At 50.5% G+C, this 27263-nt stretch overlaps 1 protein-coding gene across 6 annotated transcripts in view; it reads left to right on the top strand.

The window, feature by feature from the left end:
• si:ch211-250n8.1 overlaps positions 1 to 27263 on the top strand; it is a 201965-nt gene that overhangs the window by 35992 nt on the left and 138710 nt on the right. For 4 of the 6 annotated variants that reach the window (XM_038776618.1, XM_038776619.1, XM_038776617.1 and 1 more), the window contains 2 exons: positions 9810 to 9885; positions 26733 to 26889. In XM_038776618.1, the coding sequence (XP_038632546.1) occupies positions 9810 to 9885; positions 26733 to 26889 (233 nt within the window). Of the gene's footprint in view, positions 1 to 9567; positions 9653 to 9809; positions 9886 to 26732; positions 26890 to 27263 lie in introns of all 6 variants that reach the window. The other 2 variants (XM_038776622.1, XM_038776621.1) reach the window with 1 other exon arrangement.

Raw genomic sequence — 27263 nt, 5'->3', positions numbered from 1 at the left:
GGAATGTGGATTGGGAGCAGCTGTTTGAAGGTAACTCCACATTTGATGTGTGGGAGGCTTTTTGAAGAGAGGTTGATTAGAGTGCAGGACAGACATGTCCCTGTGAAAATGAGGGATACAAATGGCAAGATTAGGGAACCATGGATGACAGGTAAAATTGTGAGACTACCTAAGAGGAAAAAGGAAGCATACATAAGGTCTAGGCGACTGAAGACAGACAAAGCTTTGGAAGAATATTGGGAATGTAGGACCAATCTGAAATGAGGAATTAAGCGGGCTAAAAGGGGTCATGAAATATCTTTAGCAAACAGAGTTAAGGAAAATCCCAAAGCTTTTTATTCATATATAAGGAGCAAGAGGGTAACTAGAGAAAGGGTCGGCCCACTCAAGGACAAAGGAGGAAACTTTGCATGGAGTCAGAGAAAATGGGTGAGATTCTGAATGAGTGCTTTGCATCGGTATTCACCGAAGAGAGGGACATGACGGATGTTGAGGTTAGGGATAGATGTTTGATTACTCTAGGTCAAGTCGGCATAAGGAGGGAGGATGTGTTGGGTATTCTAAAAGACATTAAGATGGACAAGTCCCCAGGTCCGGATAGGATCTATCCCAGGTTTCTGAGGAAAGTGAGAGAGGAAATAACTGGGGTTAGGGTTAGGGTTAGCCTTAACAGATATATTTTCAGCATCCTTGAACACGGGTGAGGTACCGGAGGACTGGAGAATTGCTAATGTTGTCCCCTTGTTTAAGAAGGGTAGCAGGGATAATTCAGATAATTATAGACCGGTGAGCCTTACATCAGTGGTAGGGAAGCTGCTGGAGAAGATACTGAGGGATAGGATCTATTCCCATTTGGAAGAAAATGGGCTTATCAATGATAGGCAACATGGTTTTGTGCAGGGAAGGTCATGTCTTACCAACTTAATAGAATTCGTTGAGGAAGTGACAAAGCTGATTGATGAGGGAAGGGCTGTAGATGTCATATACATGGACTTCAGTAAGGCATTTGATAAGGTTCCCCATGGTAGGCTGATGGAGAAAGTGAAGTCTCATGGGGCCCAGGGTGTACCAGCAAGATGGATAAGGAACTGATTGGACAACAGGAGACAGAGTAGTAGTCAAAATGGAGAACTGTGACCAGTGGTGTTCCACAGGGATCCGTGCTGGGACCACTGTTGTTTGTGATATACATAAATGATCTGGAGGAAGGTAGAGGTGGTGTGATTAGCAAGTTTGCAGATGACACTAAGATTGGTGGAGTATCAGATAGTGAAGGGGACTTTCAGAGAATACAGCAGAATATAGAGAGATTGGAGAGTTGGGCGGAGAAATGGCAGATGGAGTTCAATCCGGGCAAATGCATTTTGGAAGATCCAATTCAAGAGAGAACAATACGGTAAATGGAAAAGCCCTGGGGAAAATTGATGTACAGAGAGATCTGGGCGTTCAAGTCCATTGTACCCTGAAGGTGGTTGCGTAGGTCGATAGAGTGGCCAAGAAGGCATACGGCATGCTTTCCTTCATCGGAAGGGGTATTGAGTACAAGAGTTGGCAGGTCATGTTACAGTTGTATAAGACTTTGGTTCGGCCATATTTGGAATACTGCGTCCAGTTTTGGTCGCCACATTACCAAAAGGATGTGGATGCTTTGCAGAAGGTGCAGAGGAGGTTCACCAAGATGTTGCCTGGTATGGAGGGCGCTAGCTATGAAGAGAGTACTTGGTCCATGACTGGGCCGGATCTCGAATAACGACGAGTCAGAATACAGGAGGGAGATAGAGAACCTAGTGGAGTGGTGCAGCGACAACAATCTCTCCCTCAATGCCAGCAAAACTAAAGAGCTGGTCATTGACTTCAGGAAGCAAAGTACTGTACACACCCCTGTCAGCATCAACGGGGCCGAGGTGGAGATGGTTAGCAGTTTCAAATTCCTAGGGGTGCACATCTTCAAAAATCTGTCCTAATCCACCCACGTCGATGTTACCACCAAGAAAGCACAACAGCTTCCTCCGGAAACTAAGGAAATTTGGCATGTCCACATTAACCCTTACCAACTTTTACAGGTGCACAGTAGAAAGTATCCTATCGGGCTGCATCACAGCCTGGTATGGCAACTGCTCGGCCCAGTCCATCACACAAACCTGCCTCCCATCCATTGACTCCATCTACACCTCCCGCTGCCTGGGGAAAGCAGGGAGCATAATCAAAGACCCCTCCCACCCGGCTTACTCACTCTTCCAACTTCTTCCGTCGGGCAGGAGATACAGAAGTCTGAGAACACGCACAAACAGACTCAAAAACATCTTCCCCGCTGTTACCAGACTCCTAAATAGAACATAGACAGTACAGCACAGAACAGGCCCTTCGGCCCTCGATGTTGTGCCGAGCAATGATCACCCTACCCAAACCCACGTATCCACCCTATACCCGTAACCCAACAACCCCCCCCATACCTTACTTTTTAGGACACTACGGGCAATTTAGCATGGCCAATCCACCTAACCCGCACACTTTGGACTGTGGGAGGAAACCGGAGCACCCGGAGGAAACCCACGCACACACGGGGAGGACGTGCAGACTCCGCACAGACAGTGACCCAGCCGGGAATCAAACCTGGGACCCTGGAGCTGTAAAGCATTTATGCTAACCACCATGCTACCGTGCTGCCCCTCTATGAATGAACCTGTTATGGACTGACCTCATTAAAACTACACCCTGTATGCTTCATCCGATTCCGGTTACATTGTACACCTTGTGTTGTCCTGTTATGTATTTTCTTTTATTCCATTTTCTTTCCATGTACATAGAACATAGAACAGTACAACACAGAACAGGCCCTTCGGCCCTCAATGTTGTGCCGAGCCATGATCACCCTACTCAAACCCACGTATCCACCCTATACCCGTAACCCAACAACCCCCCCCCCCCCCCCCCCCCCCCCCCCCCCTAACCTTACTTTTATTAGGACACTACGGGCAATTTAGCATGGCCAATCCACCTAACCCGCACATCTTTGGACTGTGGGAGGAAACCGGAGCACCCGGAGGAAACCCACGCACACAGGTGCAGACTCCACACAGACAGTGACCCAGCCGGGAATCGAACCTGGGACCCTGGAGCTGTGAAGCATTTATGCTAACCACCATGCTACCCTGCTGCCCCTGTACTCGATGATCTGTTGAGTTGCTCGCAGAAAAATACTTTTCACTGTACCTCGGTACACGTGACAATAAACAAATCCAATCCAATCCAATACACAATACAGCATGCATGGTTAGACATGCAGACAGGGGTGCGAAGGGGAGATGGGGGCGGAAGGGGGAATGGGGGGATGGGGGGGATGGGGCGGATGGGGCGGAAGGGGGGATGGGGGGAAGGGGGGCAGGCAGTGGGGGGTCTGACTTGGTGCTGCGTCCCCGACCTCTGCTTCCACAACCTCACGGTCCTCAGGTCCCGTTTGTTGGGGGGGGGGGGGGGGGGGGGGGGGGGTGGAGAGATGAAGGGCAACAGTGTCAGGCGGACATATACTTGCAGACCACTGGTTGTGTGTATGTTGGCATAGGTTCACAGCCCATACCGCCAATGCAGCCTGCATGGTTGGGTGCTGCCATGTCTGTTTCAGCTAGGGCTGTACCACCCATGGGTGGGGGAAGGGGGGGGGGGGAACTCACCCTGGCGGCTCTGAGTAGGTCATTGACCTTCTTGCGGCACTGGCTGCCTGTCCTGGCTGTTACGGCCACAGCGCTGTCGGCCTCTGCCACCTCCCTCCACAGGCGCCGGCTGACGTGGAGTGCGACTCTGTGGCCGTGTCCGGGGTGCAGGGCCTCCTTCCTCTGCTCCACTGCGCCCAGGAGCGCCTCGATGTCCCGCTCCTGGAACCTTGGCGCTGCAGCGGGCGGCCATTTTGCCGTGCCTCCGGCAGTCACTCTTTAGTGAAGTGATGCCGTGTCTGTGATAGGTCACGCCGTCGCGATTGGTGTCACGCCGCTGCTAGCCCCTTCCGGGCAGAGGATTCCGCAACTTCCGGGCGGCCCCACGCCGGAGTGGTTCGTGCCGATTTTGACGCCTGCGTTGGGCCATCACGCTGATTTTGGAGAAACCCGCCCCAGGTCTGGGAATTGAGTATCCAAGGATGTATTTCGGAAAGATAGGGTGAAAGGAAAAGGAGGTGGCGTAGCCCTGCTGGTGTTGAAAGGGATCAGTACTGTAATTGGAAATTACATAAGCACTGGAGATCAAAATGTTGAATCAGTCTGGGTAGTAATAGGAAATTCCTTGGTAGAGTAATCTATAGGCCCCAAACAGTAGTTCTACAGTGAGTCACAGTATGAACCAGGAAATAATGGGGGCTTGGAAGAAAGGTACGGCAATAATAATGCGTGATTTTAAGATGCACATAGACTGGAGAAATCAAATTGACAAGGGTAGCCTGGAAGCAGAGTTCATTGAATGCATTGGAGATTGTTTCCTGGAGCAGTATGCTGGGGAACCAACCAGGGAAGAAGCTACTCTCGATTTGGTGTTTTGAAATGAGGGATTAATAAATTACCTCATTGTTAAGGATCCACGAGGGAGTAGTGACCATAATATGGTAGAATTCACGATTCAGTTTGGGGGCGAGAAAGTGGAGTTCCCCACTGTATCCCCGCCTGTTCATATATCTGTCTAGATGCATCTTAAATGATGGTATCGTGCCCGCCTCTACCACCTCCGCTGGCAAAGCGTTCCAGGCACCCACCACCCTCTGCGTAAAAAACTTTCCACGCACATCGCCCTTAAACTTTCCCCCTCTCACCTTGAAATCATGACCCCTTGTAATTGACACCCCCAATCTTGGAAAAAGCTTGTTGCTATCCACCCTGTCCATACCTCTCATAATTTTGTAGACCTCAATCAGGTCCCCCCTCAACCTCCGTCTTTCCAATGAAAACAATCCTAATCTACTCAACCTTTCTTCATAGCTAGCACCCTCCATACCAGGCAACATCCTGGTGAACCTCCTCTGCACCCTCTCGAAAGCATCCACATCCTTCTGGTAATGTGGCGACCAGAACTGCACGCAGTATTCCAAATGTGGCCTGAGTCCTATACAACTGTAACATGACCTGCCGATTCTTGTACTCAATACCCCGTCCGATGAAGGCAAGCATGCTGTATTCCTTCTTGACCACTCTATCGACCTGCGTTGCCACCTTCAGGGTACAATGGACCTGAACTCCAGATCTCTCTGTGCATCAATTTTCCCCAGGACTCTTCCATTGACCACATAGTCTTCTCTTGAGTTAGATTTTCCAAAATGCATCACCTCGCATTTGCCTGGATTGAACTCCATCTGCCATTTCTCTGCCCAACTCTCCAATCTATCTATATTTTGCTGTATTCTCTGACAGTCCTCCTCGCTATCTGCAACTCCACGAATCTTAGTATCATCTGCAAACTTGCTCATCAGACCATCTATACCTTCGTCCAGATCATTTATGTATATCACAAACAACAGTGGTCCGAGCACGGATCCCTGTGGAACACCACTAGTCACCGTTCTCCATTTTGAGACACTCCCTTCCACCACTACTCTCTGTCTCCTGTTACCCAACCAGTTCTTTATCCATCTAGCTAGTACACCCTGAACTCCATACAACTTCACTTTTTCCATCAACCTGCTATGGAAAACTTTATCAAATGCTTTACTGAAGTCCATGTATATGACATCTACAGGCCTTCCCTCATCAATTAACTTTGTCACTTCCTCAAAGAATTCTATTAGGTTTGTAAGACATGACTTTCCCTGCACAAAACCATGCTGCTTATCACTGATAAGTCTATTTTCTTCCAAATGTGGATAGATCCTATCCCTCAGTATCTTCTCCAACAGTTTGCCTACCACTGACGTCAAGCTCACAGGTATATAATTCCCTGGATTATCCCTGCTACCCTTCTTAAACAAAGGGACAACATTAGCAATTCTCCAGTCCTCCGGGACCTCACCCGTGCTCAAGGATGCTGCAAAGATATCTGTTAAGGCCACAGCTATTTCGTCCCTCGCTTCCCTCAGTAACCTGGGATAGATCCCATCCGGTCCTGGGGACATGTCCACCTTAATGCCTTTTAGAATACCCAAAACCTCCCCCTTCCTTATGCCGGCATGACCTAGAGTATTTAAACATCCATCCCTAGTCTCAACATCCGTCATGTCCCTCTCCTTGATGAATACCGATGCAAAGTACTCATTAAGAATCGCACTCATTTCATCTGAGTCCACGCATAAATTCCCTCGTTTGTCTTTGAGTGGGCCAATCCTTTCTCTAGTTACCCTCTTGCTGCTGATATACAAATAAAAGGTTAGAATTAGGTTAGGATCGTGGTCCAAAATGTGGCAAATGGAGTTTAACCTGGATAAGTGTGTGGTCATGCATTCTGGTCGAAAAAATGGAAAGGCAACTTATTATCTAAATGGGGAGAGACTTTGGGGTGCTCTGATGCAGAGGGATCTGGGTGTCCTCATGCATGAGTCACAGAAAACAAGCATGCAGGTACAGCAGATAATAAGGAAAGCAAATGGAATGTTGGCATTTGTAGCAAAAGGAATTGAGTATAAAGATGAGGAAGTGTTGTTGCAACTATACAAGGCATTGGTAAGACCGCACCTGGAGTATTGTGCACAGTTTTGGTGTCCTTATTTGAGGAAAGATGTACATAGAACATAGAACATAAAATGCAGAAGGAGGCCATTCGGTCCATCGAGTCTGCACTGACCCACTTTAAGCCCTCACTTCCACCTTATTCCCGTAACCCAATAACCCCATCTAACCTTTTTGGACACTAAGGGCAATTTAGCATGGCCAATCCACCTAACCTGCACGTCTTTGAACTGTGGGAGGAAACCGGAGCACCCGGAGGAAACCCACGCAGACATGGGGAGAACGTCCAGACTCCGCACAGACAGTGTCCCAGCGGGGAATCGAACCTGGGACCCTGGCGCTGTGAAGCCACAGTGCGAGCCACTTGTGCTATCGTGCTGCCCAATGTATTGGAGGCAGTTCAGAGGAGGTTCATTAGATTGATTCCAGAGATGAGGCGTTTGTCGTAAGAGGAGAGATTGAACAGTTTAGGCCTATACTTTCTCGAGTTTAGAAGAGTGAGGGGAGATATCATTGAGAACAAAGAACAAAGAAAATTACAGCACAGGAACAAGCCCTTCGGCCCTCCCAGCTGCGCCGATCCAGATCCAGAGGTGTACAAGATGCTAAAAGATATGGATAAAGTAGACGTGGAGTGGATGTTTCCTATCGTGGGGCATTCTAAAACGAGAGGTCATAATCTTAGAATAAGAGGTAGCAAATTTAAAACAGATTTGAGGAAAACCTACTTCTCCCAAAGGGTTGTGTATCTGTGGAATTCGCTACCACAGAGTGCGGTGGATGCTGGGACAGTGAGTAAATTTAAGGAGGAGTTAGACAGATTTTTAATTAGTAATGGGTTGAAGGGTTATGGAGAATGAGCAGGACGATGAAGTTGAGGCCAGGATGGAATCAGCCATGATCACTTTGAGGGTGTAGACTCGGGAAGCTAAATTGTCTACTCCTGCTCCTCGGTCATGTGTTCTAGGGAGGAGATGTTCTGGCTGATTTTGCAATCCAGCTCTTGGCCTGTAACATTGTAGGTAGCAGATGAGAAATGTATCAGTCATAATAGAATGACAGAGCAGACTCAATGGGCCGAATGGCCTAATTCTGCTCCTATACCTTATGAACTTAAACAAACCCAGGTCTATATCCACTTTTAAATACAGTTAGCAGATCCAGGCATATTTGCTTAAGAGATGTTCCTCGAGACTATTTTAACAGATAGACCTGACCCTGTCAGAACAATGCAGGATGTCTGGCTGAAGTCTTACGAAACTGTCTTTACATTTTCTTCCAGGAACCAACCGAACAATCTCTGCTTCTCTGCTAAAACTCTAGCTCCTCTCATTAGTCACATCATCCCACCAAGCTGAAGAATATCTCCAACCACCCACTCCCCAGGGAACCCTCCAAACCCAAACAAAAATCCGTTAGTCCATGCTGTTACGATGCTTTAACTGCACCTCTGACTCCCAGCATGGTAGCACAGTGGTTAGCACAGTTGCTTCACAGCTCCAGGGTTCCAGGTTCGATTCCCAGCTTGGATCACTGTCTGTGCGGAGTGTGCACGTTCTCCCCATGTCTGAGTGGGTTTCATCCGGGGGCTCCGGTTTCTTCCCACAGTCCAAAGATGTACAGGTCAGGTGGATTAACCATGCTAAATTGCCCCTTAGTGTCCAAAAAAGGTTAAGTGGGGTTACGGGGATAGGGCAGAGGCGTGGGCTTAAGTAGCCTGCGCTTTCCAAGGGCTGGTGCAGACTCGATGGGCCGAATGGCCTCCTTCTGCATTGTAAATTCTATGAATCTCTGAAAAGCTAAGCTGTCCTGCAAGCCAGCACCTTCAAAATCACCATTGCAGCAGTCATACACACGCCAACCCTCACTGCACCAAACACACACAATGCAACACATCTGAAATTCCTACATTCATCACACTGCATATAACCTTGGGTAGGGTGGTGCCTAATTGGAGAGAAGGAGCAAAGGTATTGGATGGCGCTATTGTTAAGGGCTGACAGGCTGACATATTGGAAATGGGAATGTTCTGGAGGAAGGGCGATTGTCATACACTCTCCGGACTGGATTCTCTGCTTGCTGATGCCGAAATCGTGTTCGGCGACCAGCCGGAGAATCACATTTCCCGACCGAATCACGATGTTCCAAAGCAAGTCCACATATCACGCCCTCAGGCCATTGCCTGAGTCCTGCCCCCCCTGATGCTCCTCCCCCGACGGCCGAGTTCCCGGCAGTCTCACCTGTTGGGAATTCGCTGTGGTGGCTGCGGACTCGACCAGCGCGCCACTGTCGGGGGAGGGCCGATCCGCGGGCAGTGGAGGACATTATTTGGGGCTGGGGGCACTATGGTGGGGCGGTCTGGGGCACGTTAGCCAGCCGAAGGGGGGGGACTATTTCACGGCCGCTTCCACGAGCGGCCTCCGCCATGAAGCATGGCGCGGTCACTGCAGGCAATTCTCCGGGGCATAATCGGCATCTAGAGCCGGGTGCTCTACATTGCCGGTATGCTAGTCCCCAGCAAAACAGGGAATCTGTGGTTGTTTTGCGCCAGTTTTTCTGGCGTAAAACGCCACCGTTCCCACGCCGGCGTGAGGACATAGCCCAGAATCGGAAAATCCACCCCTCTGTCTGTCTCTCTCTCTCTCAATCGCTCTGTCATTTTCTCTCTTTCGTTCTCTCCTGTTTTCTGTCACACACTCAAACAATGTTCCGTCTAAGCTGAGTGAATGTCCCCATGCAGGCCGTGCATAAGTTGGCCTCTTTAAATTAACGTGCATGTGTGTCCCGGCAAAAGATTTAAAGAGGCCATGCACTGAAAGAAATATCACTGGGAACATTGCACTCAAATAGTCTTTGTCTGTCACTGTATCTCTTATAACTATGTACATTTCCTCTTACTGTCTGACTGTGTTTCTCATTTCTCTCAAAGAGGTTGCAGAGGTTGATTGGAGTAAGGCCGAGGAGTGATTTGAAGATGATGAGGAAGATTTTGAACTAAATAAAGCAAGGGACAGGTAATCAATGTAGGGATAAGATGGAGATCAGTAGGATAGGGACTGCAGTTCTGGATGAGTTCAATATTTTGTAAGGTGGAACTGAAATAAAGAAACAAGAGAGAAGAAAAGGAGCAAATTAGGCTCCTGTTTCTGATAATCCATTATCTTGTTACAGAGCCGGTCCTCGGCTTGAGAAGGAGAGATTACTGGCACTGGATGGAGCAACTTCCACAGCTCGATCCCTGCGGCAGGTAATATATCATTCATTATTTTAATAGAATTTTGGTCAAAGGAGGAGACCAGTTCATCACGCCAGCTCTTTGAAAGAGCCCAATTAGCCTCACTCCCCTCCTCTTTCCCTAGAGCCTTGCAACCTTTTCGCATTAAAGTACTTATACAATTCCCCCCAAACAGTTACTTTTGAATTTGTTTCTGCTGCCCTTTCAAGCATACATTCCTGATCAGAAAAACAAACTGAATAAATAAATTCTCTTCATCTCTGCTTCTTTCACTACTTCACTTTTTACCTACTCCTGTTAAGATGGACTCCATCTTGTATGAAGTACATTGGACTGTTGGACTCCTGCTTGAATAGGGTACATTAGGCTGTTGGTCTAAATCAAGCTTATCCAATGGACCCTGGCCAGATTGTGGCCCCCAAAGCCAGTTTTCAAAATGTTGGTCAGACATTTAAGTAGAAGATTCTGCAAGGAACTGCAGCTCAACCACGTTCCTCTCTTCTTGCGGTTGCCTATCAGCAGCAAATGTGTGAAAGAAACAGTCTGTGATTGGATTAGCAATGAACACCAGAGGTTTGCTGAGGAGAAAAGGGTTTTCTTTTGGGGTGTGGATGAGGCATGAGCGAGGCAGGACCTGTGGGGGATTGCGAGAGTGCCAGGACCCAGTGGAGGAGAGGCAGTTGGGGCAGGGGTGGGTGGGAATGAGAGTACCGGGCGGCTTAGGGGGTTGAATGGAGTCAGCCAAGAGGAGTGCTGCACAAGAATGCCAGTGCAAGGAGGTGGGGTGGAGAGGCTGGCTGTGGGTGTGTGTGTGTGTGTGTGTGTGTGTGGGGGGGGGGGGGGGAGAGAGTGAGTATGCTGGGGAGAGAGCGAGCGAGTGAGTGTGCGGGGGAGAGAGCAAGTGAGTGTGTGCGGGGGAGAGAGCGTGTGAGTACGGTAGAGAGTGTGTGCGTGTGGGAGAAATGTGGGTGTGAAACCCACACAGACATGGGGAAAATGTACAAACTTCACATGGACCGTGACCCGGGGCCGGGCTTGAAGCCTGGTCCTTGGTGCCATGAGGCAGCCGTGCTAACCACTATACCACCTTGCGCCCAACACTTCAATTTTCATCAACCCTTATAGCTCGTGGTTTGACTTCATGCCTCTGGAGTCTCAAGAGAACGGCACCCAGAATGCTGGAGAGAGAGTCAGTCCTTAGAGGTTGGGCTTAAGTAGGGTGCTCTTTCCAAGGGCCGGTGCAGACTCGATGGGCCAAATAGCCTCCTTCTGCACTGTAAATTCTATGAACCTATGAGTGGCCTTCTGAAGTGAATTAGTTATATCTTTTTTGGAGAGAGTTACTTAGATCCCTTCATCAGGTTGCCAAAATCAAAACTGAACTGCAACCTCGGGACTCTGATAAGTCTTCCGATGAAATAATATCTGCCCGTTACTGGGCAGAGCACAGCGCTTTGGGCCAATTCATTGTCCATCAGCCAATTCAATGAAACAGTCCAAGCCGATCTCTGTCACGGTGCTGGTCCACAACTCCAGTTTTAACCAGTACAGACTAACACAGTGATCTCTCCTGCTGTTGAAATCCTCTGTTTGAATTAAAGACACAGGCCGCTGTTTTTTTCTGCTTGAATCAAAGATACAGGCCTTGAAGACACATGTCCAGAAATCATCCTGGATAAAAAATGTAATGGCAAAAATAAAAGAAAGGGGAAATAAGAGAATAGACAGGATTGAACAGGAAGGAGCCTTACAATGTGTGTGTGTGAATGAGAGAGAGAGTGTTTGTGTGCATATGAGTGTGCTATATAGAGGAGTGTGTGTGTATGGGGGTGAGTGAAAGATTCTGTGTGGGATTCAGAATGAGTGTAAGTGAATGTGTGTGGGAGTGTGAGAGAGCAAGTGTGCATGCGTGGGAGTAAGAGCAAGCGTGTGTGTCATAGAGTCTACAGCACAGGAAAGGCCTTCGGCCCATTGCATCTGCGCTGATCAACAACATCCACCCAAGTATTCTAATCGAACTGTCCAGCACCTGGCCTATTGCCTGTATGTCTGGGCATCGCAAGTGCACACCTAAATACTTCTTAAATGTTATGTGGGTCTCTGCCTCCACCACCCTTTCAGGCAGTGAGTTCCAGACTCCCACCACCCTCTATGTGAAAAGGTTTTCCCTCACATCCCCTCTAAACCTCCTGCCCCTTACCTTAAATCCATGCCCTCTGGCCATTAATCCCTCCAAGAAAGGTTTCTTACTGTCTATTCCTAACTATGGTCCTCATAATTTTATGCAACTCAATCATGTCCCCTTCAATCTCCTCTGCTCCAAGGAAATCAATCCCAGTCTATCCAATCTCTTTTCATAACTAAAACTAATCCAGGCAAAATCCTGGTAAATCTCCTCTCCACCCTTTCCAGTGCTATCCCATCCCTCCTATTTAAAAAAAAAATTTTTATTCAAATTTTCAGCACGTTTTAACCAACACAAACAGAAGAAAAAAAAATAACAGTAACCCCCCCCAATACAGAAACAATAAATTAACAAAAATAATTAACATGAGAACAAATACACATCCCCAATAAAGGGGAACCCCCCCCCCCCCCCACCCCGGTTGCTGCTGAAATTGGCCATCCTCTAATGCTCTGCCAGAAAGTTTAGGAATGGACCGCCGGAAGGACCCTTGCACCAACCCCCTTAGGCCAAACTAGACCCTCTCCAGTTTGATAAACCCAGCCATATCATTGACTCAGGATTCCACGCCTGGGGGCCTCGCATCCTTCTACTGTAAAAGAATCCTGCCAGGGACGCAAAGGCCAGAATAGCGGCCTCTTTCGCCTCCTGCACTCCCGGCTCCGCTGCTACCCTAAATATTGCGAGCCCCCAGCCCGGTTCAACCCTGGAACCAACCACCCTTGACAGCGTCTCCGCGACGCTCCTCCAAAAGCCCTCCAGCGCAGGGCACGCTCAGAACATGTGGGTGTGGTTTGCTGGGCTCCCAGAACACCTGACACATCTGTCCTCTCTCCCAAAGAACTGGTTCAGCCTTGCCCCAGTCATGTGCGCCCTATGCAGCACCTTTAATTGAATTAAACTAAGCCTCACGCAGGAGGAGGAGGAATTCACCCTCCCCAGGGCATCCGCCCACGTCCCCTCGTCAATCTCATCTCCCAGCTCCTCCTCCCACTTCTCTTTCAGCTCCTCCACCGAGCAGTCGAAAATACTCCGACCTCCTCCCATTCGTAACCACACTCACCACCGGGGCTTCACACAGAAGCCTCACCCACATTACAAATCCCTCTCCAAACCAAAACCTTTTCAACACCTTCCTGCATCACTTGGTAGATTGCCGAAATCCTCCCTTCACCGACCCATGTCCCTGAGAGCACTCTGTCCTGAACCCCACTTGGCAACAGTGGAAACTACGCCACCTGCCGCCCAACGAACGCCCTTACCTGCATGTACCTGACGGTGTTCCCTGCGGAAGGCCCAGCCTTCCCTCCAACTCCTCTATGGTTGCAAACTTCCCATCGGGAAAGAGGCCCCCATCCGCCCGATACCCGCCCTGTGCCAGCTCAGAAACCCTCCGTCCATCCTCCCCGGTGGTTCCCCTGTATCGGGGACCAGACTGAAGCCTTCACCTCCCCTTATGCCGCCTCCACTGCCCCAAATTTTGAGGGTAGCCGCCACCACCGGACTCGTAGTATACCTTGTTGGGGGGGAGCGGCAAGGGCGCCATCACCAGCGCCTCCAGGCTCATGCCCACGCAGGCCACCACCTCCATCCTTTTCCATGCCGCCGCCTCCCCCTCCATCACCCACCTACGTATCATCGCCACATTGGCGGCCCAGTAGTACCCACATAGTTTGGGCAACGCCAAAGTCCCCCACATCCCTACCCCGCTCCAGGAACACCCTCCTCACCCTCGGGGTCTTCTGCGCCCACACAAACCCCATAATACTCCTTTAACCCGCCTGAAGAAAGCCTTCGGAAGCATAATAGGGAGGCACTGGAAGAGGAACAAGAACCTCGGGAGCACTGTCACTTTGATAGACTGGACCCTGCCCACTAGGGAGAGTGGCAACCCATCCCACCTCCTAAACTCCTCTTCCATCTGCTCCACCAGCTTTGTAAAGTTGAGCCTATGCAGGGCCCCCCAGCTTCTGGCTATCTGGACCCCCAGGTACCTGAAACTTCTCTCCGCCCTTTTCAGCGGGAGCTCCCCAATCCCTCTCTCCTGGTCCCCCGGATGCACTACGAACAGCTCACTCTTCCCCACATTGAGCTTATACCCGGAGAAGTCCCCGAACTCCTCAAGCATCCTGATCACCTCCGGCATTCCCCCCACCGGGTCTGCCACGTACAAGAATAACTCATCCGCATATAACGACAGCCGCACTAGACCCCTCCAGTTCCTCGACTCCCTCAGCGCATGGCCAGGGGTTCGATTGCCAACACGAACAGTAGGGGAGACAGGGGGCACCCCTGCCTCGTCCCCCGGTACAGTCGAAAATACTCCGACCTCCTCCCATTCGTAACCACACTCACCACCGGGGCTTCACACAGAAGCCTCACCCACATTACAAATCCCTCTCCAAACCAAAACCTTTTCAACACCTCCCAAAGGTATCCACACTCCACCCTATCAAAGGCCTTCTCTGTGTCCTTCGCCGCCATTATCTCTGCCTCCCCCTCCGTTGCCGGCATCATAATGACATTCAGCAGCCTCCGCACATTAACATTCAACTGCCTCCCCTTCACAAAACCCATCTGATCCTCGTGTATGACCTGTGGCACGACGTCCTCCACCCACCTGGCCAATATCGTTGCGAGCAGCTTCGCGTCAACATTCAGGAGCGAAATCGGTCTATACGACCCGCACCGAAGGGGATCCTTATCCCACTTCAGAATCAGTGAGATCAGCGCCCTAGCCATCGTCGGGGGCAAAGCCCCCCCCCCCCCCCCCTTGCCTCATTAAAGGTCCTCACTAGCAGCGGGCCCAGCAGGTCTGAGAACTTCTTAGAGAATAATTCAACCGGGAACCCATCGTGTCCTGGTGCCTTCCCTGTCTGCATGCTCTCCATCGCGTTAACCAGCTCCTCCAGCCCAACTGGCGCCTCCAACCCCCCTAACCTTCTCCTCCTCCACCCTCGGAAACCTTAGCTTACCCAGAAAGCGGCCCATCCCTCCCTCCTCCACTGGGGGCACTGACCGGTATAACTCCTCATAAAAAGTCCTAAACACCCCGTTGATGCCCCTTGCACTTCGTACCAAATTCCCTCCTCCATCCCTAACTCCCCCTATCTCCCTAGCCGCCTCCCGCTTCCAGAGCTGGTGCGCCAGCATCTGACTCGTCTTTTCTCCATATTCATATACTGCCCCCTGCCCCCTCCTCCACTGCGCCTCCGCCTTCCTGGTAGCCAATAGATCGAACTCTGCTTGGAGGCTACGACGCTTCCTCAACAGCCCTTCCTCCGGGACCTCCACGTACCTCCTGTCCACCCTCACCATCTCTTCCACCAGCCTCTCCCTCTATCTCTTCTTCCCCCTCTCCCTTTGTGCCCTGATGGAGATCAGCTCCCTCCTGACCACCACCTTCAGCGCCTCCCAGACCACCCCCACCTGCACCTCCCCGTTATCGTTAATATCTAGGTACCCCTCTATACACCTCCGGACCCGCCCGCATGCCTCCTCGTCCGACAGCAGCCCCACCTCTAACCACCACATCGGCCATTGGTCCCTCCCCTCCCCCAATTCAAGGTCCACTCAATGCGGAGCGTGATCTGAAATGGCTATCGCCGAGTATTCCGCACCTTCCACCCTCAGAACCAACTCCCTACTCAAAACAAAAAAGTCAATCCGGGAGTAAGCCTTGTGGACATGGGAGAAGAACGAGAATTCCCTAACCCCCGGCCTCATAAATCTCCAAGGACCCACCCCTCCCATCTGGTCCATGAACCCCCTCAGTACTTTGGACGCCGCCGGCCTCCTACCCGTCCTGGACCTAGAGCGGTCGAGTGCTGGGTCCAGCACTGCGTTAAAATCCCCTCCCATTATTAAACCCCTTGTCTCAAGGTCAGGAATCCGGCCCAACATGCGCCGCATGAAGCCCGCATCGTCCCAGTTCGGGGCGTACACATTGACCAGCACCACCCGCTCCCCCTGGAGCTTACTGCTTACCATCACATATCTGCCACAGCCACCCGCCACCACACTTGACGCCACAAACGACACTCTCTTCCCCACCAAAATCGGCACCCCCTGGTTCTTCGCATCTAAACACAAATGGAACACTTGCCGAACCCACCCATTTCTCAACCTTACCTGATCCACCACCCTAAGGTGCGTCTCCTGGAGCATGGCCACATCCACCCTCAGCCCCTTCATATGCGCACCATCCGGGCCCGTTTGACCGGTCCATTCGGTCCCCTTACATTCCAGGTGACCAGCCGAATCAGGGCGCTATTGACCCCCCCCCCCCCCGATCAGCCATAGCTCTTCCTAAGCCAGCCGCGTCCCCGCATGGCCCGTTTCGGCCCTTCCAGCAGCAACCCCAGGTAGGGCCCCCCCCAGCTGCGTTGCTCACCTCATCATACTCCCGTAAGTCAGCTGACTCCTGTTGACCCCGGCTGCTCCCCCCACGACCCCCCCCCCCCACGACCCCCCCCCCAGTGTAACACTGCTCCTCCCCTCCCTGCCCACCAACAGACACAGTCCCCTCTCGTTCCGACCCCAGCGCGGGAAAAAGCCCGTGCGTCCAACTTTAGCCCCGCCCCTCAGCCCATAGCACGGGAAAAAAGCCCGTGCCACCCGCTCGGCCGGCCCCACCCCCTCTGGCGCAGCTCCCATCCCAGGCCCAAACTCCCCAGCCCTGACCCATGCCGCCCTGCCCTCTCCCGAGGCCCCGTCCACCTTCATCGACCTTCAACCCCTCCCAGCCCACCACCCCGACAAACTCCCCAAGAAACAAAGGAACAAGAAAGGAAAAACCCAAAACACTTTAAGAACGCATGGTAGCATGGTGGTTAGCATAAATGCTTCACAGCTCCAGGGTCCCAGGTTCGATTCCCGGCTGGGTCACTGTCTGTGTGGAGTCTGCACGTCCTCCCCGTGTGTGCGTGGGTTTCCTCCGGGTGCTCCGGTTTCCTCCCATAGTCCAAAGATGTGCGGGTTAGGTGGATTGGCCATGCTAAATTGCCCGTAGTGTCCTAAAAAAAAGTAAGGTTAAGGGGGGTTGTTGGGTTACGGGTATAGGGGGGATACGTGGGTTTGAGTAGGGTGATCATGGCTCGGCACAACATTGAGGGCTGAAGGGCCTGTTCTGTGCTGTACTGTTCTATGTTCTACTATACAACAATCCCTAACCAGCCCCCAACCCTCAGTCTGAGTCCAGCTTTTCGGCCTGAACAAAGGCCCAGGCCTCCTCCGTCGAATCAAAGTAATGATGACGGTCTTTATAGGTGACCCAAAGGCGTGCCGGCTGTAACATGCCAAACTTCACCCTTCTCCTGTGCAGCACTGTTTGCGACCGGTTATAACCGGTCCTTTTCCTCGCCACCTCCACGCTCCAGTCCTGGTAGATACGGATCTCCGCATTCTCCCACCTGCTCCGCTCCTTCTTGGCTCACCTGAGCACACATTCTTGATCGACGAACCGGTGAAACCGCACCAGCACCGCCGCCGGCGGCTCGCTGGGCTTGGGCTTCCTCGCCAGCACCCGGTGGGCCCCCTCCAACTCCAAGGGCCCTTGGAAGGACCAGCGAGTTCAGCATTGTGACCACATAGGCCCCCAGGTCCGATCTCTCCAGCCCCTCCGGGGGGCCCAGGATCCGCAGATTCTTCCTCCGCGAGCGGTTCTCCATTTCCTCGAGCCTCGCCTGCCATTTCTTGTGGAGCGCCTTGTGCGCCTCCACCTTCACCGCCAGGCCTAGGATTTCATCCTCATTCTCCGAGGCCTTTTGCCGGATCTCACAAATCTCCGCCCCTTGTGCCGTCTGGGTCGACAGGAGCTTGTCGAATGAGGCCTTTAGCGGTTCCAGCAGCTCAGCCTTAAGTTCCCTAAAGCAGCGGTGGAGCTGCTCCTGCGCCCACTGTGTCCACGCTGCCGGTTCTCCGCCCGCCGCCAGCTTGGTCTTCCTCCCTCGTCCCTTTCTCTGCTCCAGTGCCGATTTTTTTACCGCCCGGCTCCTGGTCCAGTCCATCCACCAGCAGGGAAGTGTTGCTGTTACTTTCCCACACCGGGAAAAGTCCGTCAACCGCCGTTACGGGCCCTTAAAAGAGCCCAAAAGTCCGATGATAGCGGGAGCCGCCGAACGTGCGGCTTAGCTCCGCATAGCCGCAACCGGAAGTCAGCATCCCATGCCTCCTATAATGTGGATTCCAGAACTGCACAGAACACTCTAGCTATTGCCTAACCAACGTTTTATACAGTTCCAGCATAACCTTCCGGCCCTTCAACTCTATGCCTCGGCTAATAAAGGCAAGTATACCATATGCCTTCTTAACCATTTTATCCACCCGCCCTGCTACCTTAAGGGACCAGTTTACATACACACTAAAGTCCCTCTGATCCTCGGTGCTTTCCAGGTTCTACCTTATTTGTCCTGCCCAAACGCATCACTTCATACTTATCTGGATTGAATTCCATTTGCCACTGATCAGCCCATCTGACCAGCCCGTCTATATCCCGTCTATATCCTCCTGTAATCTAAGGCTATCCTCTTCACTGTTTGCCTAACTAATATTGGTATCATCCACAAATTTATTGTTCAACTCTCCTACATTCAAAATAACATAAATAACATAGAATTTACAGTGCAGAAGGAGGCCATTCGGCCCATCAAGTCAGCACTGTCCCTTGGAAAGAGCACCCTACTTAAGCCCACACCTCCACCCTATCCCTGTAACCCACTAACCCCACCTAACCTTTTATTTGGACACTAAGGGCAATTTAGCATGGCCAATCTACCTAACCCGCAGATCTTTGAACTCATGTCTAAATCATTTATATAGACCACAAACAGCAAGGGCTCCAACAAGGGATCCCTGTGGGACCCCACTAGACGCAGGCTTCCAGTCAGAAAAGCATCACCCTCTGCTTCCTGCCACTCAGCCAATTCTGGATCCAGTTTGCCAAATTTCCTTGGATCCCATGGGCTCTTACCTTCGCTATCAATCTCTCGGCGGCACAGTGGTTAGTACTGTTGCTTCACAGTGCCAGGACCCCAGGTTCGATTCCCGGCTTGGGTCATTGTCTGTGCGGAGTCTACACATTCTCCTCGCGTCTGCGTGGGTTTCCTCCCACAGTCCAAACATGTGCAGGTTAGGTAAATTGGCCATTCTAAATTGCCCTTAATATCCAAAATGGTTCGGTGGGGTTACTGGGTTCGGGTGGAGTTGTGGGCTTAAGTGGGGTACTCTTTCCAAGGGCTGGTGCAGACTCGATGGGTCGAATGGCTTCCTTCTGCACTGTAAATTCTATGTAAATCTATGTGGGACCTTATCAAAAGACTTGGTTGTGAGAGAGTGTGTGTATGTGTGTGCTAGTGAGAACGAGAGAATGGGTAGGTGTTTGTGCGAGTGAGAGAGCGAAAGTGAATATGTGTGTGTGAGCATGAGGGAGTGAGTATGTGGGTGAGAGGGAGAGAGAGTTAATGTGTGGGAGGGAGAGAGAGCGAGTGAATGTGTGGGAGGGAGAGAGAGTGAGTGTGGGAGATGGAGGGCGCAATTCTCTGGAAAAATATCTAAGTGTGGTAGCAAGCGGAAATTGCCGCAAGCATCTCGGCCCAGTGAGGCTGGCAACACTATTGAACATTAATTGGCCTCACTGGTTTCTCGAGGCAAATAATGGCTCACCAGTTGCTTTGCCGGCACCGTGCTAGTCAGCCCCCTGCTAGCAAGGTCGAGCAGCACTTAAACTGCACTTGCTCAGCCAACACCAGCCAGCTCGCAACAATGGCGCTCAGGAGACCGGCCCCAAGATTAGAGAACGCTGCCCTGGGGAGGCTCCTGGACGCAGTGGAGGCCAGGAAGAAAGTCCTGTTGAGCAACAATGAGGATGAGCAACAAGGCAGTCAGTGCTGCCTGGGATGAGGTGGCGGTGGCCGTAAGCTCAAGTTGTATGACCAAGAGGACTGGCCAACAATGCAGGAAGAAGGTCAATGACCGACACCGGACAGCACGACCCCCCCCCCCCCCCCCCACCCACCCACCCACCCCCCGCCAAGGGAGCATCCACCGCCCAACTCCCCATTCGGCTCCCTGCCCCGCCCACAACCCCCCCCAACCCCACCTTCACGTCCCCTCTCCCACTACTATCTACCACGCATGTGGCTAACGATGCCCTCTCTGTGTCTAACAAAGAACAATGCAGCACAGGAACAGTCCCTTTGGCCCTCCAAGCAGGTCCAACCTTTGCCAAAACCCTCAGCACTTCCTTGTGCCATATCCCTCTATACCCATCCTATCCATATGTTTGTCAAGATGCCTTTGGAACGCCATTAATGTATCTGCTTCCCTTGGCAACGCGTTCCTGGCACTCACCACCCTCAGCGTAATAAACCTGCCTCGTACATCTCCTCTAAACTTAGCTCATGGATCTTAACCTATGCCCCCTGGTGACTGACCCCTCCACCCTGGGAAAGAGTGCCTGCCCACCCACTCTATACATACCCCTCATAACCTTGTCGACTTCTATCATGTCACCCCTCAATCTCCGTCTTTCTAATGAAAACAGTCTGAGTCTATTCAGCCTCTCTGCATAGCTAACACCATCCAGACCAGGCAACATCCTGGTAAACCTCCTCTGCACCCTCTCCAAAACCTCCGCATCCTTCTGGTAGTGTGGCGACCAGAATTGTGAGCAATATTCCAATATCCCGGTGAGCCGCCTCTCCCGACTCCGGGGAGAACACCTTGGAAAAGAGCGCCGAGCTTGCCACTGTAGTCATCACACAGCTGTCATCTTCACCCCCCCCCCCCCCCCCCCCCCCCCCCCCCCCAAGCAGATACACACACCTCGGTGGGACATGTTTGTGGACAGGCTTCTGGGGCACAATCTGGTGGGCACCACACTGCTGATGATGCACAACAGGTGGAGGCAGGAACCCTCAGGTGAGACAGTAGTCGGAGGGCTGCTGGATCCCAGGACCCAGCTGGGTCCCAGCCTGTGGTGGAGTCCCAGAAGCTACGGCCGAAGGAGATGGCGCCGGCAATGAGTGGCACCAAGGCCACTACTGCTACAGTGGCGACCGCAATGGAGGGGCTGGTACACAGCGTCGGCACAATGAGTGAAGGTGTCCAAGGCGTGGCGCAGTCAGTGACAGCCATGCTGATGGCTTCGGCAGAATTACCGACTCGCTGGGGATGTCACCCAGTCCTAGGGCGACCTTTGTTGATGTTCTGCTGGACATGTCCCGGTCTCAAATGGGCATGGCCGAGGCACTGCAGAGCTTGTCCCAGTTGCTGGTGGGCTTGGCTGAGGCGCGGCAGAGCATGGCCCAGTCACTGAGGATCATCGCCGAGGGCGTCGACACGATGGTGCCAACCATGTGGAGCCGGCAGGGCTGGCAGAGCCAGATGATGCAGGGGAAGCCGGGGCTCAAACCAGCTGCCCCTCCGTCCCAAGGTAGACCATAGGGCCTTAAGATCACTGATCGGGAGGAGGGGGCACTGAGTGCCAATCCGGACATATCCCATGGAGTGATGAGGGTGGGCACCAGCTCCCCTAAGTTCCACCCCTGTGTTGAGGCCATGTCTGGAGGTCAGCACACAGGACAGGGCAGCACAGCTGTGCATGTGCCGCTGACAAGTGAGCTGGGGTTCTCCGGCACCAGAAGACACCTACCAGGGATATCAAAGGCCACAGGAAGAGATAGTCAGCTGGCAGCCTCCACCTCAGGTGTGCATTCTGGGTAAACAACTCTACTTAGTGGTAGAACTAGGAGAGCCAAGCACGTTGAGGATCACTGAGGGCACCGGGGGAGGGGGTGGGGGATAGGTAGTGTTTGGGGTGGGGTTGCAGGTGGGGGGGCAGCATGACCGGGAGTGGGGTATTGTACAGCACAACCGTTTTGAACATCCATTATGGTGCCTCTGTCACTTTCTTCCGCAATGTGGACAATTCTTATTATAATAATAATAATAATCACTTACTGTCACAAGTAGACTTCAATGAAGTTACTGTGAAAAGAGCCTAGTTGCCACATTCCGGCGCCTGTTCGGGGAGGCCGGTACGGGAACCTCCGTACCCTTTGTCCAACTCCCCAGGCTTTCCTCCCTCCCCATAGCAGTCACCCACCCTCCGACCGTGGACATGTCCCCAGAGCTGTGTCCCATCCTCTGGGTGTTCGTTCATTGCGTGTGTGGTGTTGCTTCCGCATTGTTCCAGCACAGTGTCCAGGCATCAAGGTTTGATTGGGATGCTAGGTGATGACTCCCACATGCTAAATGGCTCGCCCACCCACGGGAATCCACTTGCATTACTTAACCAAGATTTCCAATTCCCTATTAGCAATATCTTTCAGCTGCACTGCCAGAGCCTCAGCGTTCGGTGGGGGGTATGGGTGATCAGTGGGGCAGACAGGCAGGGACAATGGTTGCCCCCAGAACGGTTACACACAAACCAATGGTTGGCACGCTGGTGCAGTGAGCGGTTGCCTTCCAGTTCACTCCCCAAGCACATCCCCACCCCCCCATGGGGGCCCACCTCTGCGGAGGGATCCCCCACACCTAGCTGAGGGACCCTCACCCTCCACCGGTCACTGGGGTAGCAACCCCGGGTTCTTTGCCTGTGAGCAAAGATGGCTACTCGCCTCCTTGGCTCCCCACAGAAGCCCTTCGGCCAGGTTCACATTTTTAAAAAGGAGTACTAATCGGCGCCAGCTTTAGCACTTGCTGCGGAAGCCGCTGAATGACGGTAGGCCATTAGATATGCGGTCGCTCTCGTTCATTGTATGGAAATAGGTCTTAAGTGGTGATAATTGGTTTATCGCCACGCTACGGCGAGATCCCGATTTGACCTATGGGAGCATCACAAACAGTTTGGCGCATCTCGTTTTTGGTCTCTCCCGCTATTCACCGGCCTCGTTTCGCTTGAGCGTAAGCATGACCAGGACAGAGAATCACGATTGTTTTTTTTTCAAAAACCAGTCGCAAATCTCATCAGCGTGATGTCACATTGCCACGGAGGAGCATTCCAGAGGGCCGTACACTATGGCGTTCAGCTGTTTAATTACATTTAAATTAATGCAAATTCATCAGTAACGCCCTTTCTGTGGGGGGCGGGGAAGATCACAAACTGAGATCACGTCGGTGCAAATCGCATTATGGCCCTCTGCAAGATTTAGCGGCATGACAGGATTTGCGCCCGCAATATACAGGCCCGCTAAATCCCACCCATCTTTAAAGAACACCTCAATCTGTGCAGAAAATGACCTCATCTCCCCCCGCCCCCACAGACAAGGAGAATGACCCCAAAAGCAACAGGGAACTCCCCACTCCTAAAGAATCAGGGTGTGCCCCCTGCCCCACCACACAATCTCCAATGGAGTCCCCTAGATGGCTCCCCTGGCACTGCCACCCTTGCACTTGGCAGTGCCAGGGGGCATGTCCTTCACCACGCGTGTGTTATAATTACCTGTGCGCCCCTGACATGGTTACCTGGACTGGTTTACGTTTTTGAAAACCAGTCGTGATTTGTGTCGATGTGATGTCATGCTAGCTAGGTGGGAACATATGTTGAGAGTGGAAGCAGCGCGGTAAAGCCCGCTAATAATTAAGTTTGCAAATCATGCTCCCACCGTTCCTCAGCATAAACCTGATCGCATCATCAGAGGATCAGAATCCGAAGCCTCTCCGGCGCAAAACCTGTTTTAGGCCCCTTGCGAGATTTAGCGGCCATTATGGGATTTGCGCCCATGGCTAGCAGGGCCGCTATATCGTGGCCATTGTCTTCAATTTGCATCACAATTCTCTAACTACCCACTCTGTCTTTCTCCCTGCAAATGCCTGAGGCTGAATCATATTTGTATCCTTGATGTTGTAGTTCACCCTGAGATGAGCTTTGATCCACAAATTTGTGCCATCACCAAGACCACCTATTTCTACCTCCATAACATTCCAGTACCTGCCGCTGCCTCATCTCATCTGCTGCCAAGACCTTCATCCGTGCCTTTTTTATCTTTAGATTTGATTATTCCAGAGCATTCCTGGCCAGGCCTCTCACCTCCATACCCTCCCAAAACTTGTGTCATCCAAAGCTCAGCTGTCCACATGTAGTCCCATCTATCCATTACCTCTGTACTCACTGATTTAAATTGGCTCCCAGTTAAACTACACCTTAATGTTAAAATGCTCATCCTTGTTTTAAATTCCTCCATGGCCTCGCCCCTGCCATCTCTGTAACTTCCTCAAGCCTCGCAACTCTCCGAGCTACCTCTACTTCTCCCGTTCTGGCCTCTTGACCCTCCCTGATTTTAATTGCCTAATTGGTCTAACATTGGTGGCCAGTACTTTAACTGGAATTCCTTTCCTGAAGAGATAGGTTTTATGGAGTGACCTAAAGGAGTAAAAGAAAAACCAAACTCTGTCAACCAGTCTGAATTTCCATTTCAGTGGTTGAGGCAAAGAAGACGGCCTCAACCGGGATCTCGGGTTCATGTCACATTACATGTAACCCCCACCATATTGTCTGGGTTTGCAGAATCCTACCAACTGTCTTGATTTGAGACAATTCTGTAATGAACTCCAATTGGCTTTATTGGTTGGCCAATTGGAGTATGAGCTCCCTCAAAGATAGCTCATTGAGGGGGCCCATATAATCACCTGTGTAGGCTTTGTGAGCCAGTCTTAAGTTGACTGGACTGCTAGCAGCACTGTTTGTATCTGCTCCTGTAATATTGTTATTGTAAATACCGTATATACTCGTGTATCCTGCGATCTCGCGTATCATGCGACCTCTAAATTTTCGTCCCCAAAACATGATTTTATCATATATCTTATGTATCATGCGAGTCACTTTTTTGAGATACCAGATGACAGTAGGCTAGGCTTTCCGCCGTAAACAACCGAATGAGAAACAGCTGTTTTGCTGTTTCTAATCACGATAATAAACAGTTACCTAACACGTAACAAGTACCGTAACACATAACAACGATCGAATACATTCTACCCTTAGCCACGATGGAGAAAAGATCTGCGAAGAAACATACTGCCAAATTGAAGCTGCAAGTTGTTGCCGAAGCGGAACAAAGCAACAACGTTAAAGCTGCAAAGCTGTTTGGTGTCGGAGAAAGCTGTGTCCGAAACTGGAGAAAACAAAAAGAAAAATTGAAGGAAACTCCTTCCTATAAATGCGCAAATCGCGGGTCGAAATGTCATTGGCCGCAGTTAGAAGATAAAGTATCAAAGTGGGTGTCCGGATATCGAGAAAATGGTTATATTATAACACGATCTAAAATAAAATGCAGGAGAAGAGGATGAAAATATTGAAGACCTGGAAGATGATCAGTATGACGACTGCCTCGATGAAGAAGAATTCCAAGCTTTATTTGATGATGACACTGATAACAATGAAAGCGAATTTGAAGGATTTTAGTTTACCTGTAATAGTTTGTTTTAATAGTGTTTTTATTTTATTAAATGTTAATTAGCCCACATATGTATTCCTGTTTTATATTTCATAAATATAATAGTTTAATTAACTACTGGGTACTATTTGACTTACCGTAAATGGATACGGTCTGCTTAACAGCCTAACAGCCTAATCTTGGCCAGCACTTCACACCCGCAAATTTTGTATCTCGCGTATCATGCGACCCCCCCCAAATTTAGGTTTTCAAAAGTCGCATGATACGCGAGTATATACGGTAAATATTGGTGTGGTGACGGAACTCCTGCCTCCCGTGGATTACTACAAATTCGCACCTCGATTACCTGGGATTATCACTCACTCTACTCACATTGTCTGTTCCTGTGAAGATTTGTTTACTTGCTCACATCCCAACCATTCTTCACATTCCAATCTATAATTATCTTGCAATTGTGTCTCTCCTATATATGCTGTGATTGTGAATCTGTCTCCATTTCACCTGATGTAGGAGCAGCAGTCTGAAAGCTTGAGATTTCAAATAAACCTGTTGGACTTCAACCTGGTGTTGAGGCTTCTAGTTGATCTAGTTAGACCACATGTTTACGTTTGTACATTTTCTGCCTGGCAAGATGCTGGAAGTGTGAGCTGATAACAGCAATGTGAGCAGCAAGTGAAACCGGGCAATGGGACTGAAATTAATAAAACAAATGACTGTGTATCACCTTAACCAAACAGATTAAAGGATTATGAAAATAACAGCAGAAGAATGGAGAAGGAAGTGTAAATTAGAGTGAGTGAATTCACTGTCCAATTAGGCAGAGAAACGAGTCGGAACAAAAGGTGGGATCAAGAGAAAAAAACATATAAAATGTTTTGGAAATTTACGTTAAAATTAATTTACATTTACAATTTGAAAATTTCCAACAATTAAAATCTGAAGGAAAGAGACTGCAATTTTGGAACCATTAATTTTCAGTGTCAGAGAGGTTGACTGGCTGTAACTATCGTTTATCATGTTGATTAAAAAGGTGCTTAGTCAGAAATAAACAAGCCTTAATTTTCTGCGGTGAGTTTAGTTCATATTTAAAAGCAAATGTAGTAATTTCATGCTGTTCAATGAATTTCAGTCATGAGGCAAATAGTGAGATATCACTTTCGAAAGGCATTATGGCGAAGCAACGTAACTCGAACACGAACCTTTGGATATTTGAGTTTAACTGCACATCTGTCCTTCCCTGTAGTTGCATAAATTGTTATGCTGCTTTCCTATTTTCTCAGGTTGTCTCAGCTCTCAGTTGCCTTGGAGAAAACCATCACCTGCAAAAAGGTGCTGACAGCACAAGGTCGGGGGCGGCATTATATCCGACAAGCCTTGAATCAAAAAACCCTGGCAATTATAATACAACACCTTCGCCACACACCAAGATTATTAGAGGTAACTTGCACCCATTACTCCTCACTGCATATCTTCTCACATATCTCTTAACCCGTACTCTGTGTCATCCCCTCCTCACATATCCTGTCCTTTCTTCAGGTGTGATTCCACTGTTTCCTCAAACATAGCTTCATCCTATCTCACACATCTCCCCAATCCCCTGGTGTTAGCCATACCTCAGTTGGTAGTACTCTCTCCTCTGAGTCAGGTGGTTGACTTGAGCACAAAAATCAAAGCTAATGCTCCTGTGCAATGCTGAGGGAGTGTTTCACAGTCAGAGGTGACATTTTTTTAGATGAGGGGACAGTAACTTAGCTGATCATGTTACTGGACTTAGAATACAGAGGCCAGGACTAATGTTCCGGAGACATGAG

Source organism: Scyliorhinus canicula, chromosome 18, assembly GCF_902713615.1.
Source record: "Scyliorhinus canicula chromosome 18, sScyCan1.1, whole genome shotgun sequence".
Lineage (NCBI taxonomy): Eukaryota > Metazoa > Chordata > Chondrichthyes > Carcharhiniformes > Scyliorhinidae > Scyliorhinus > Scyliorhinus canicula.
This window is presented reverse-complemented; position numbering and strand designations above follow the sequence as displayed.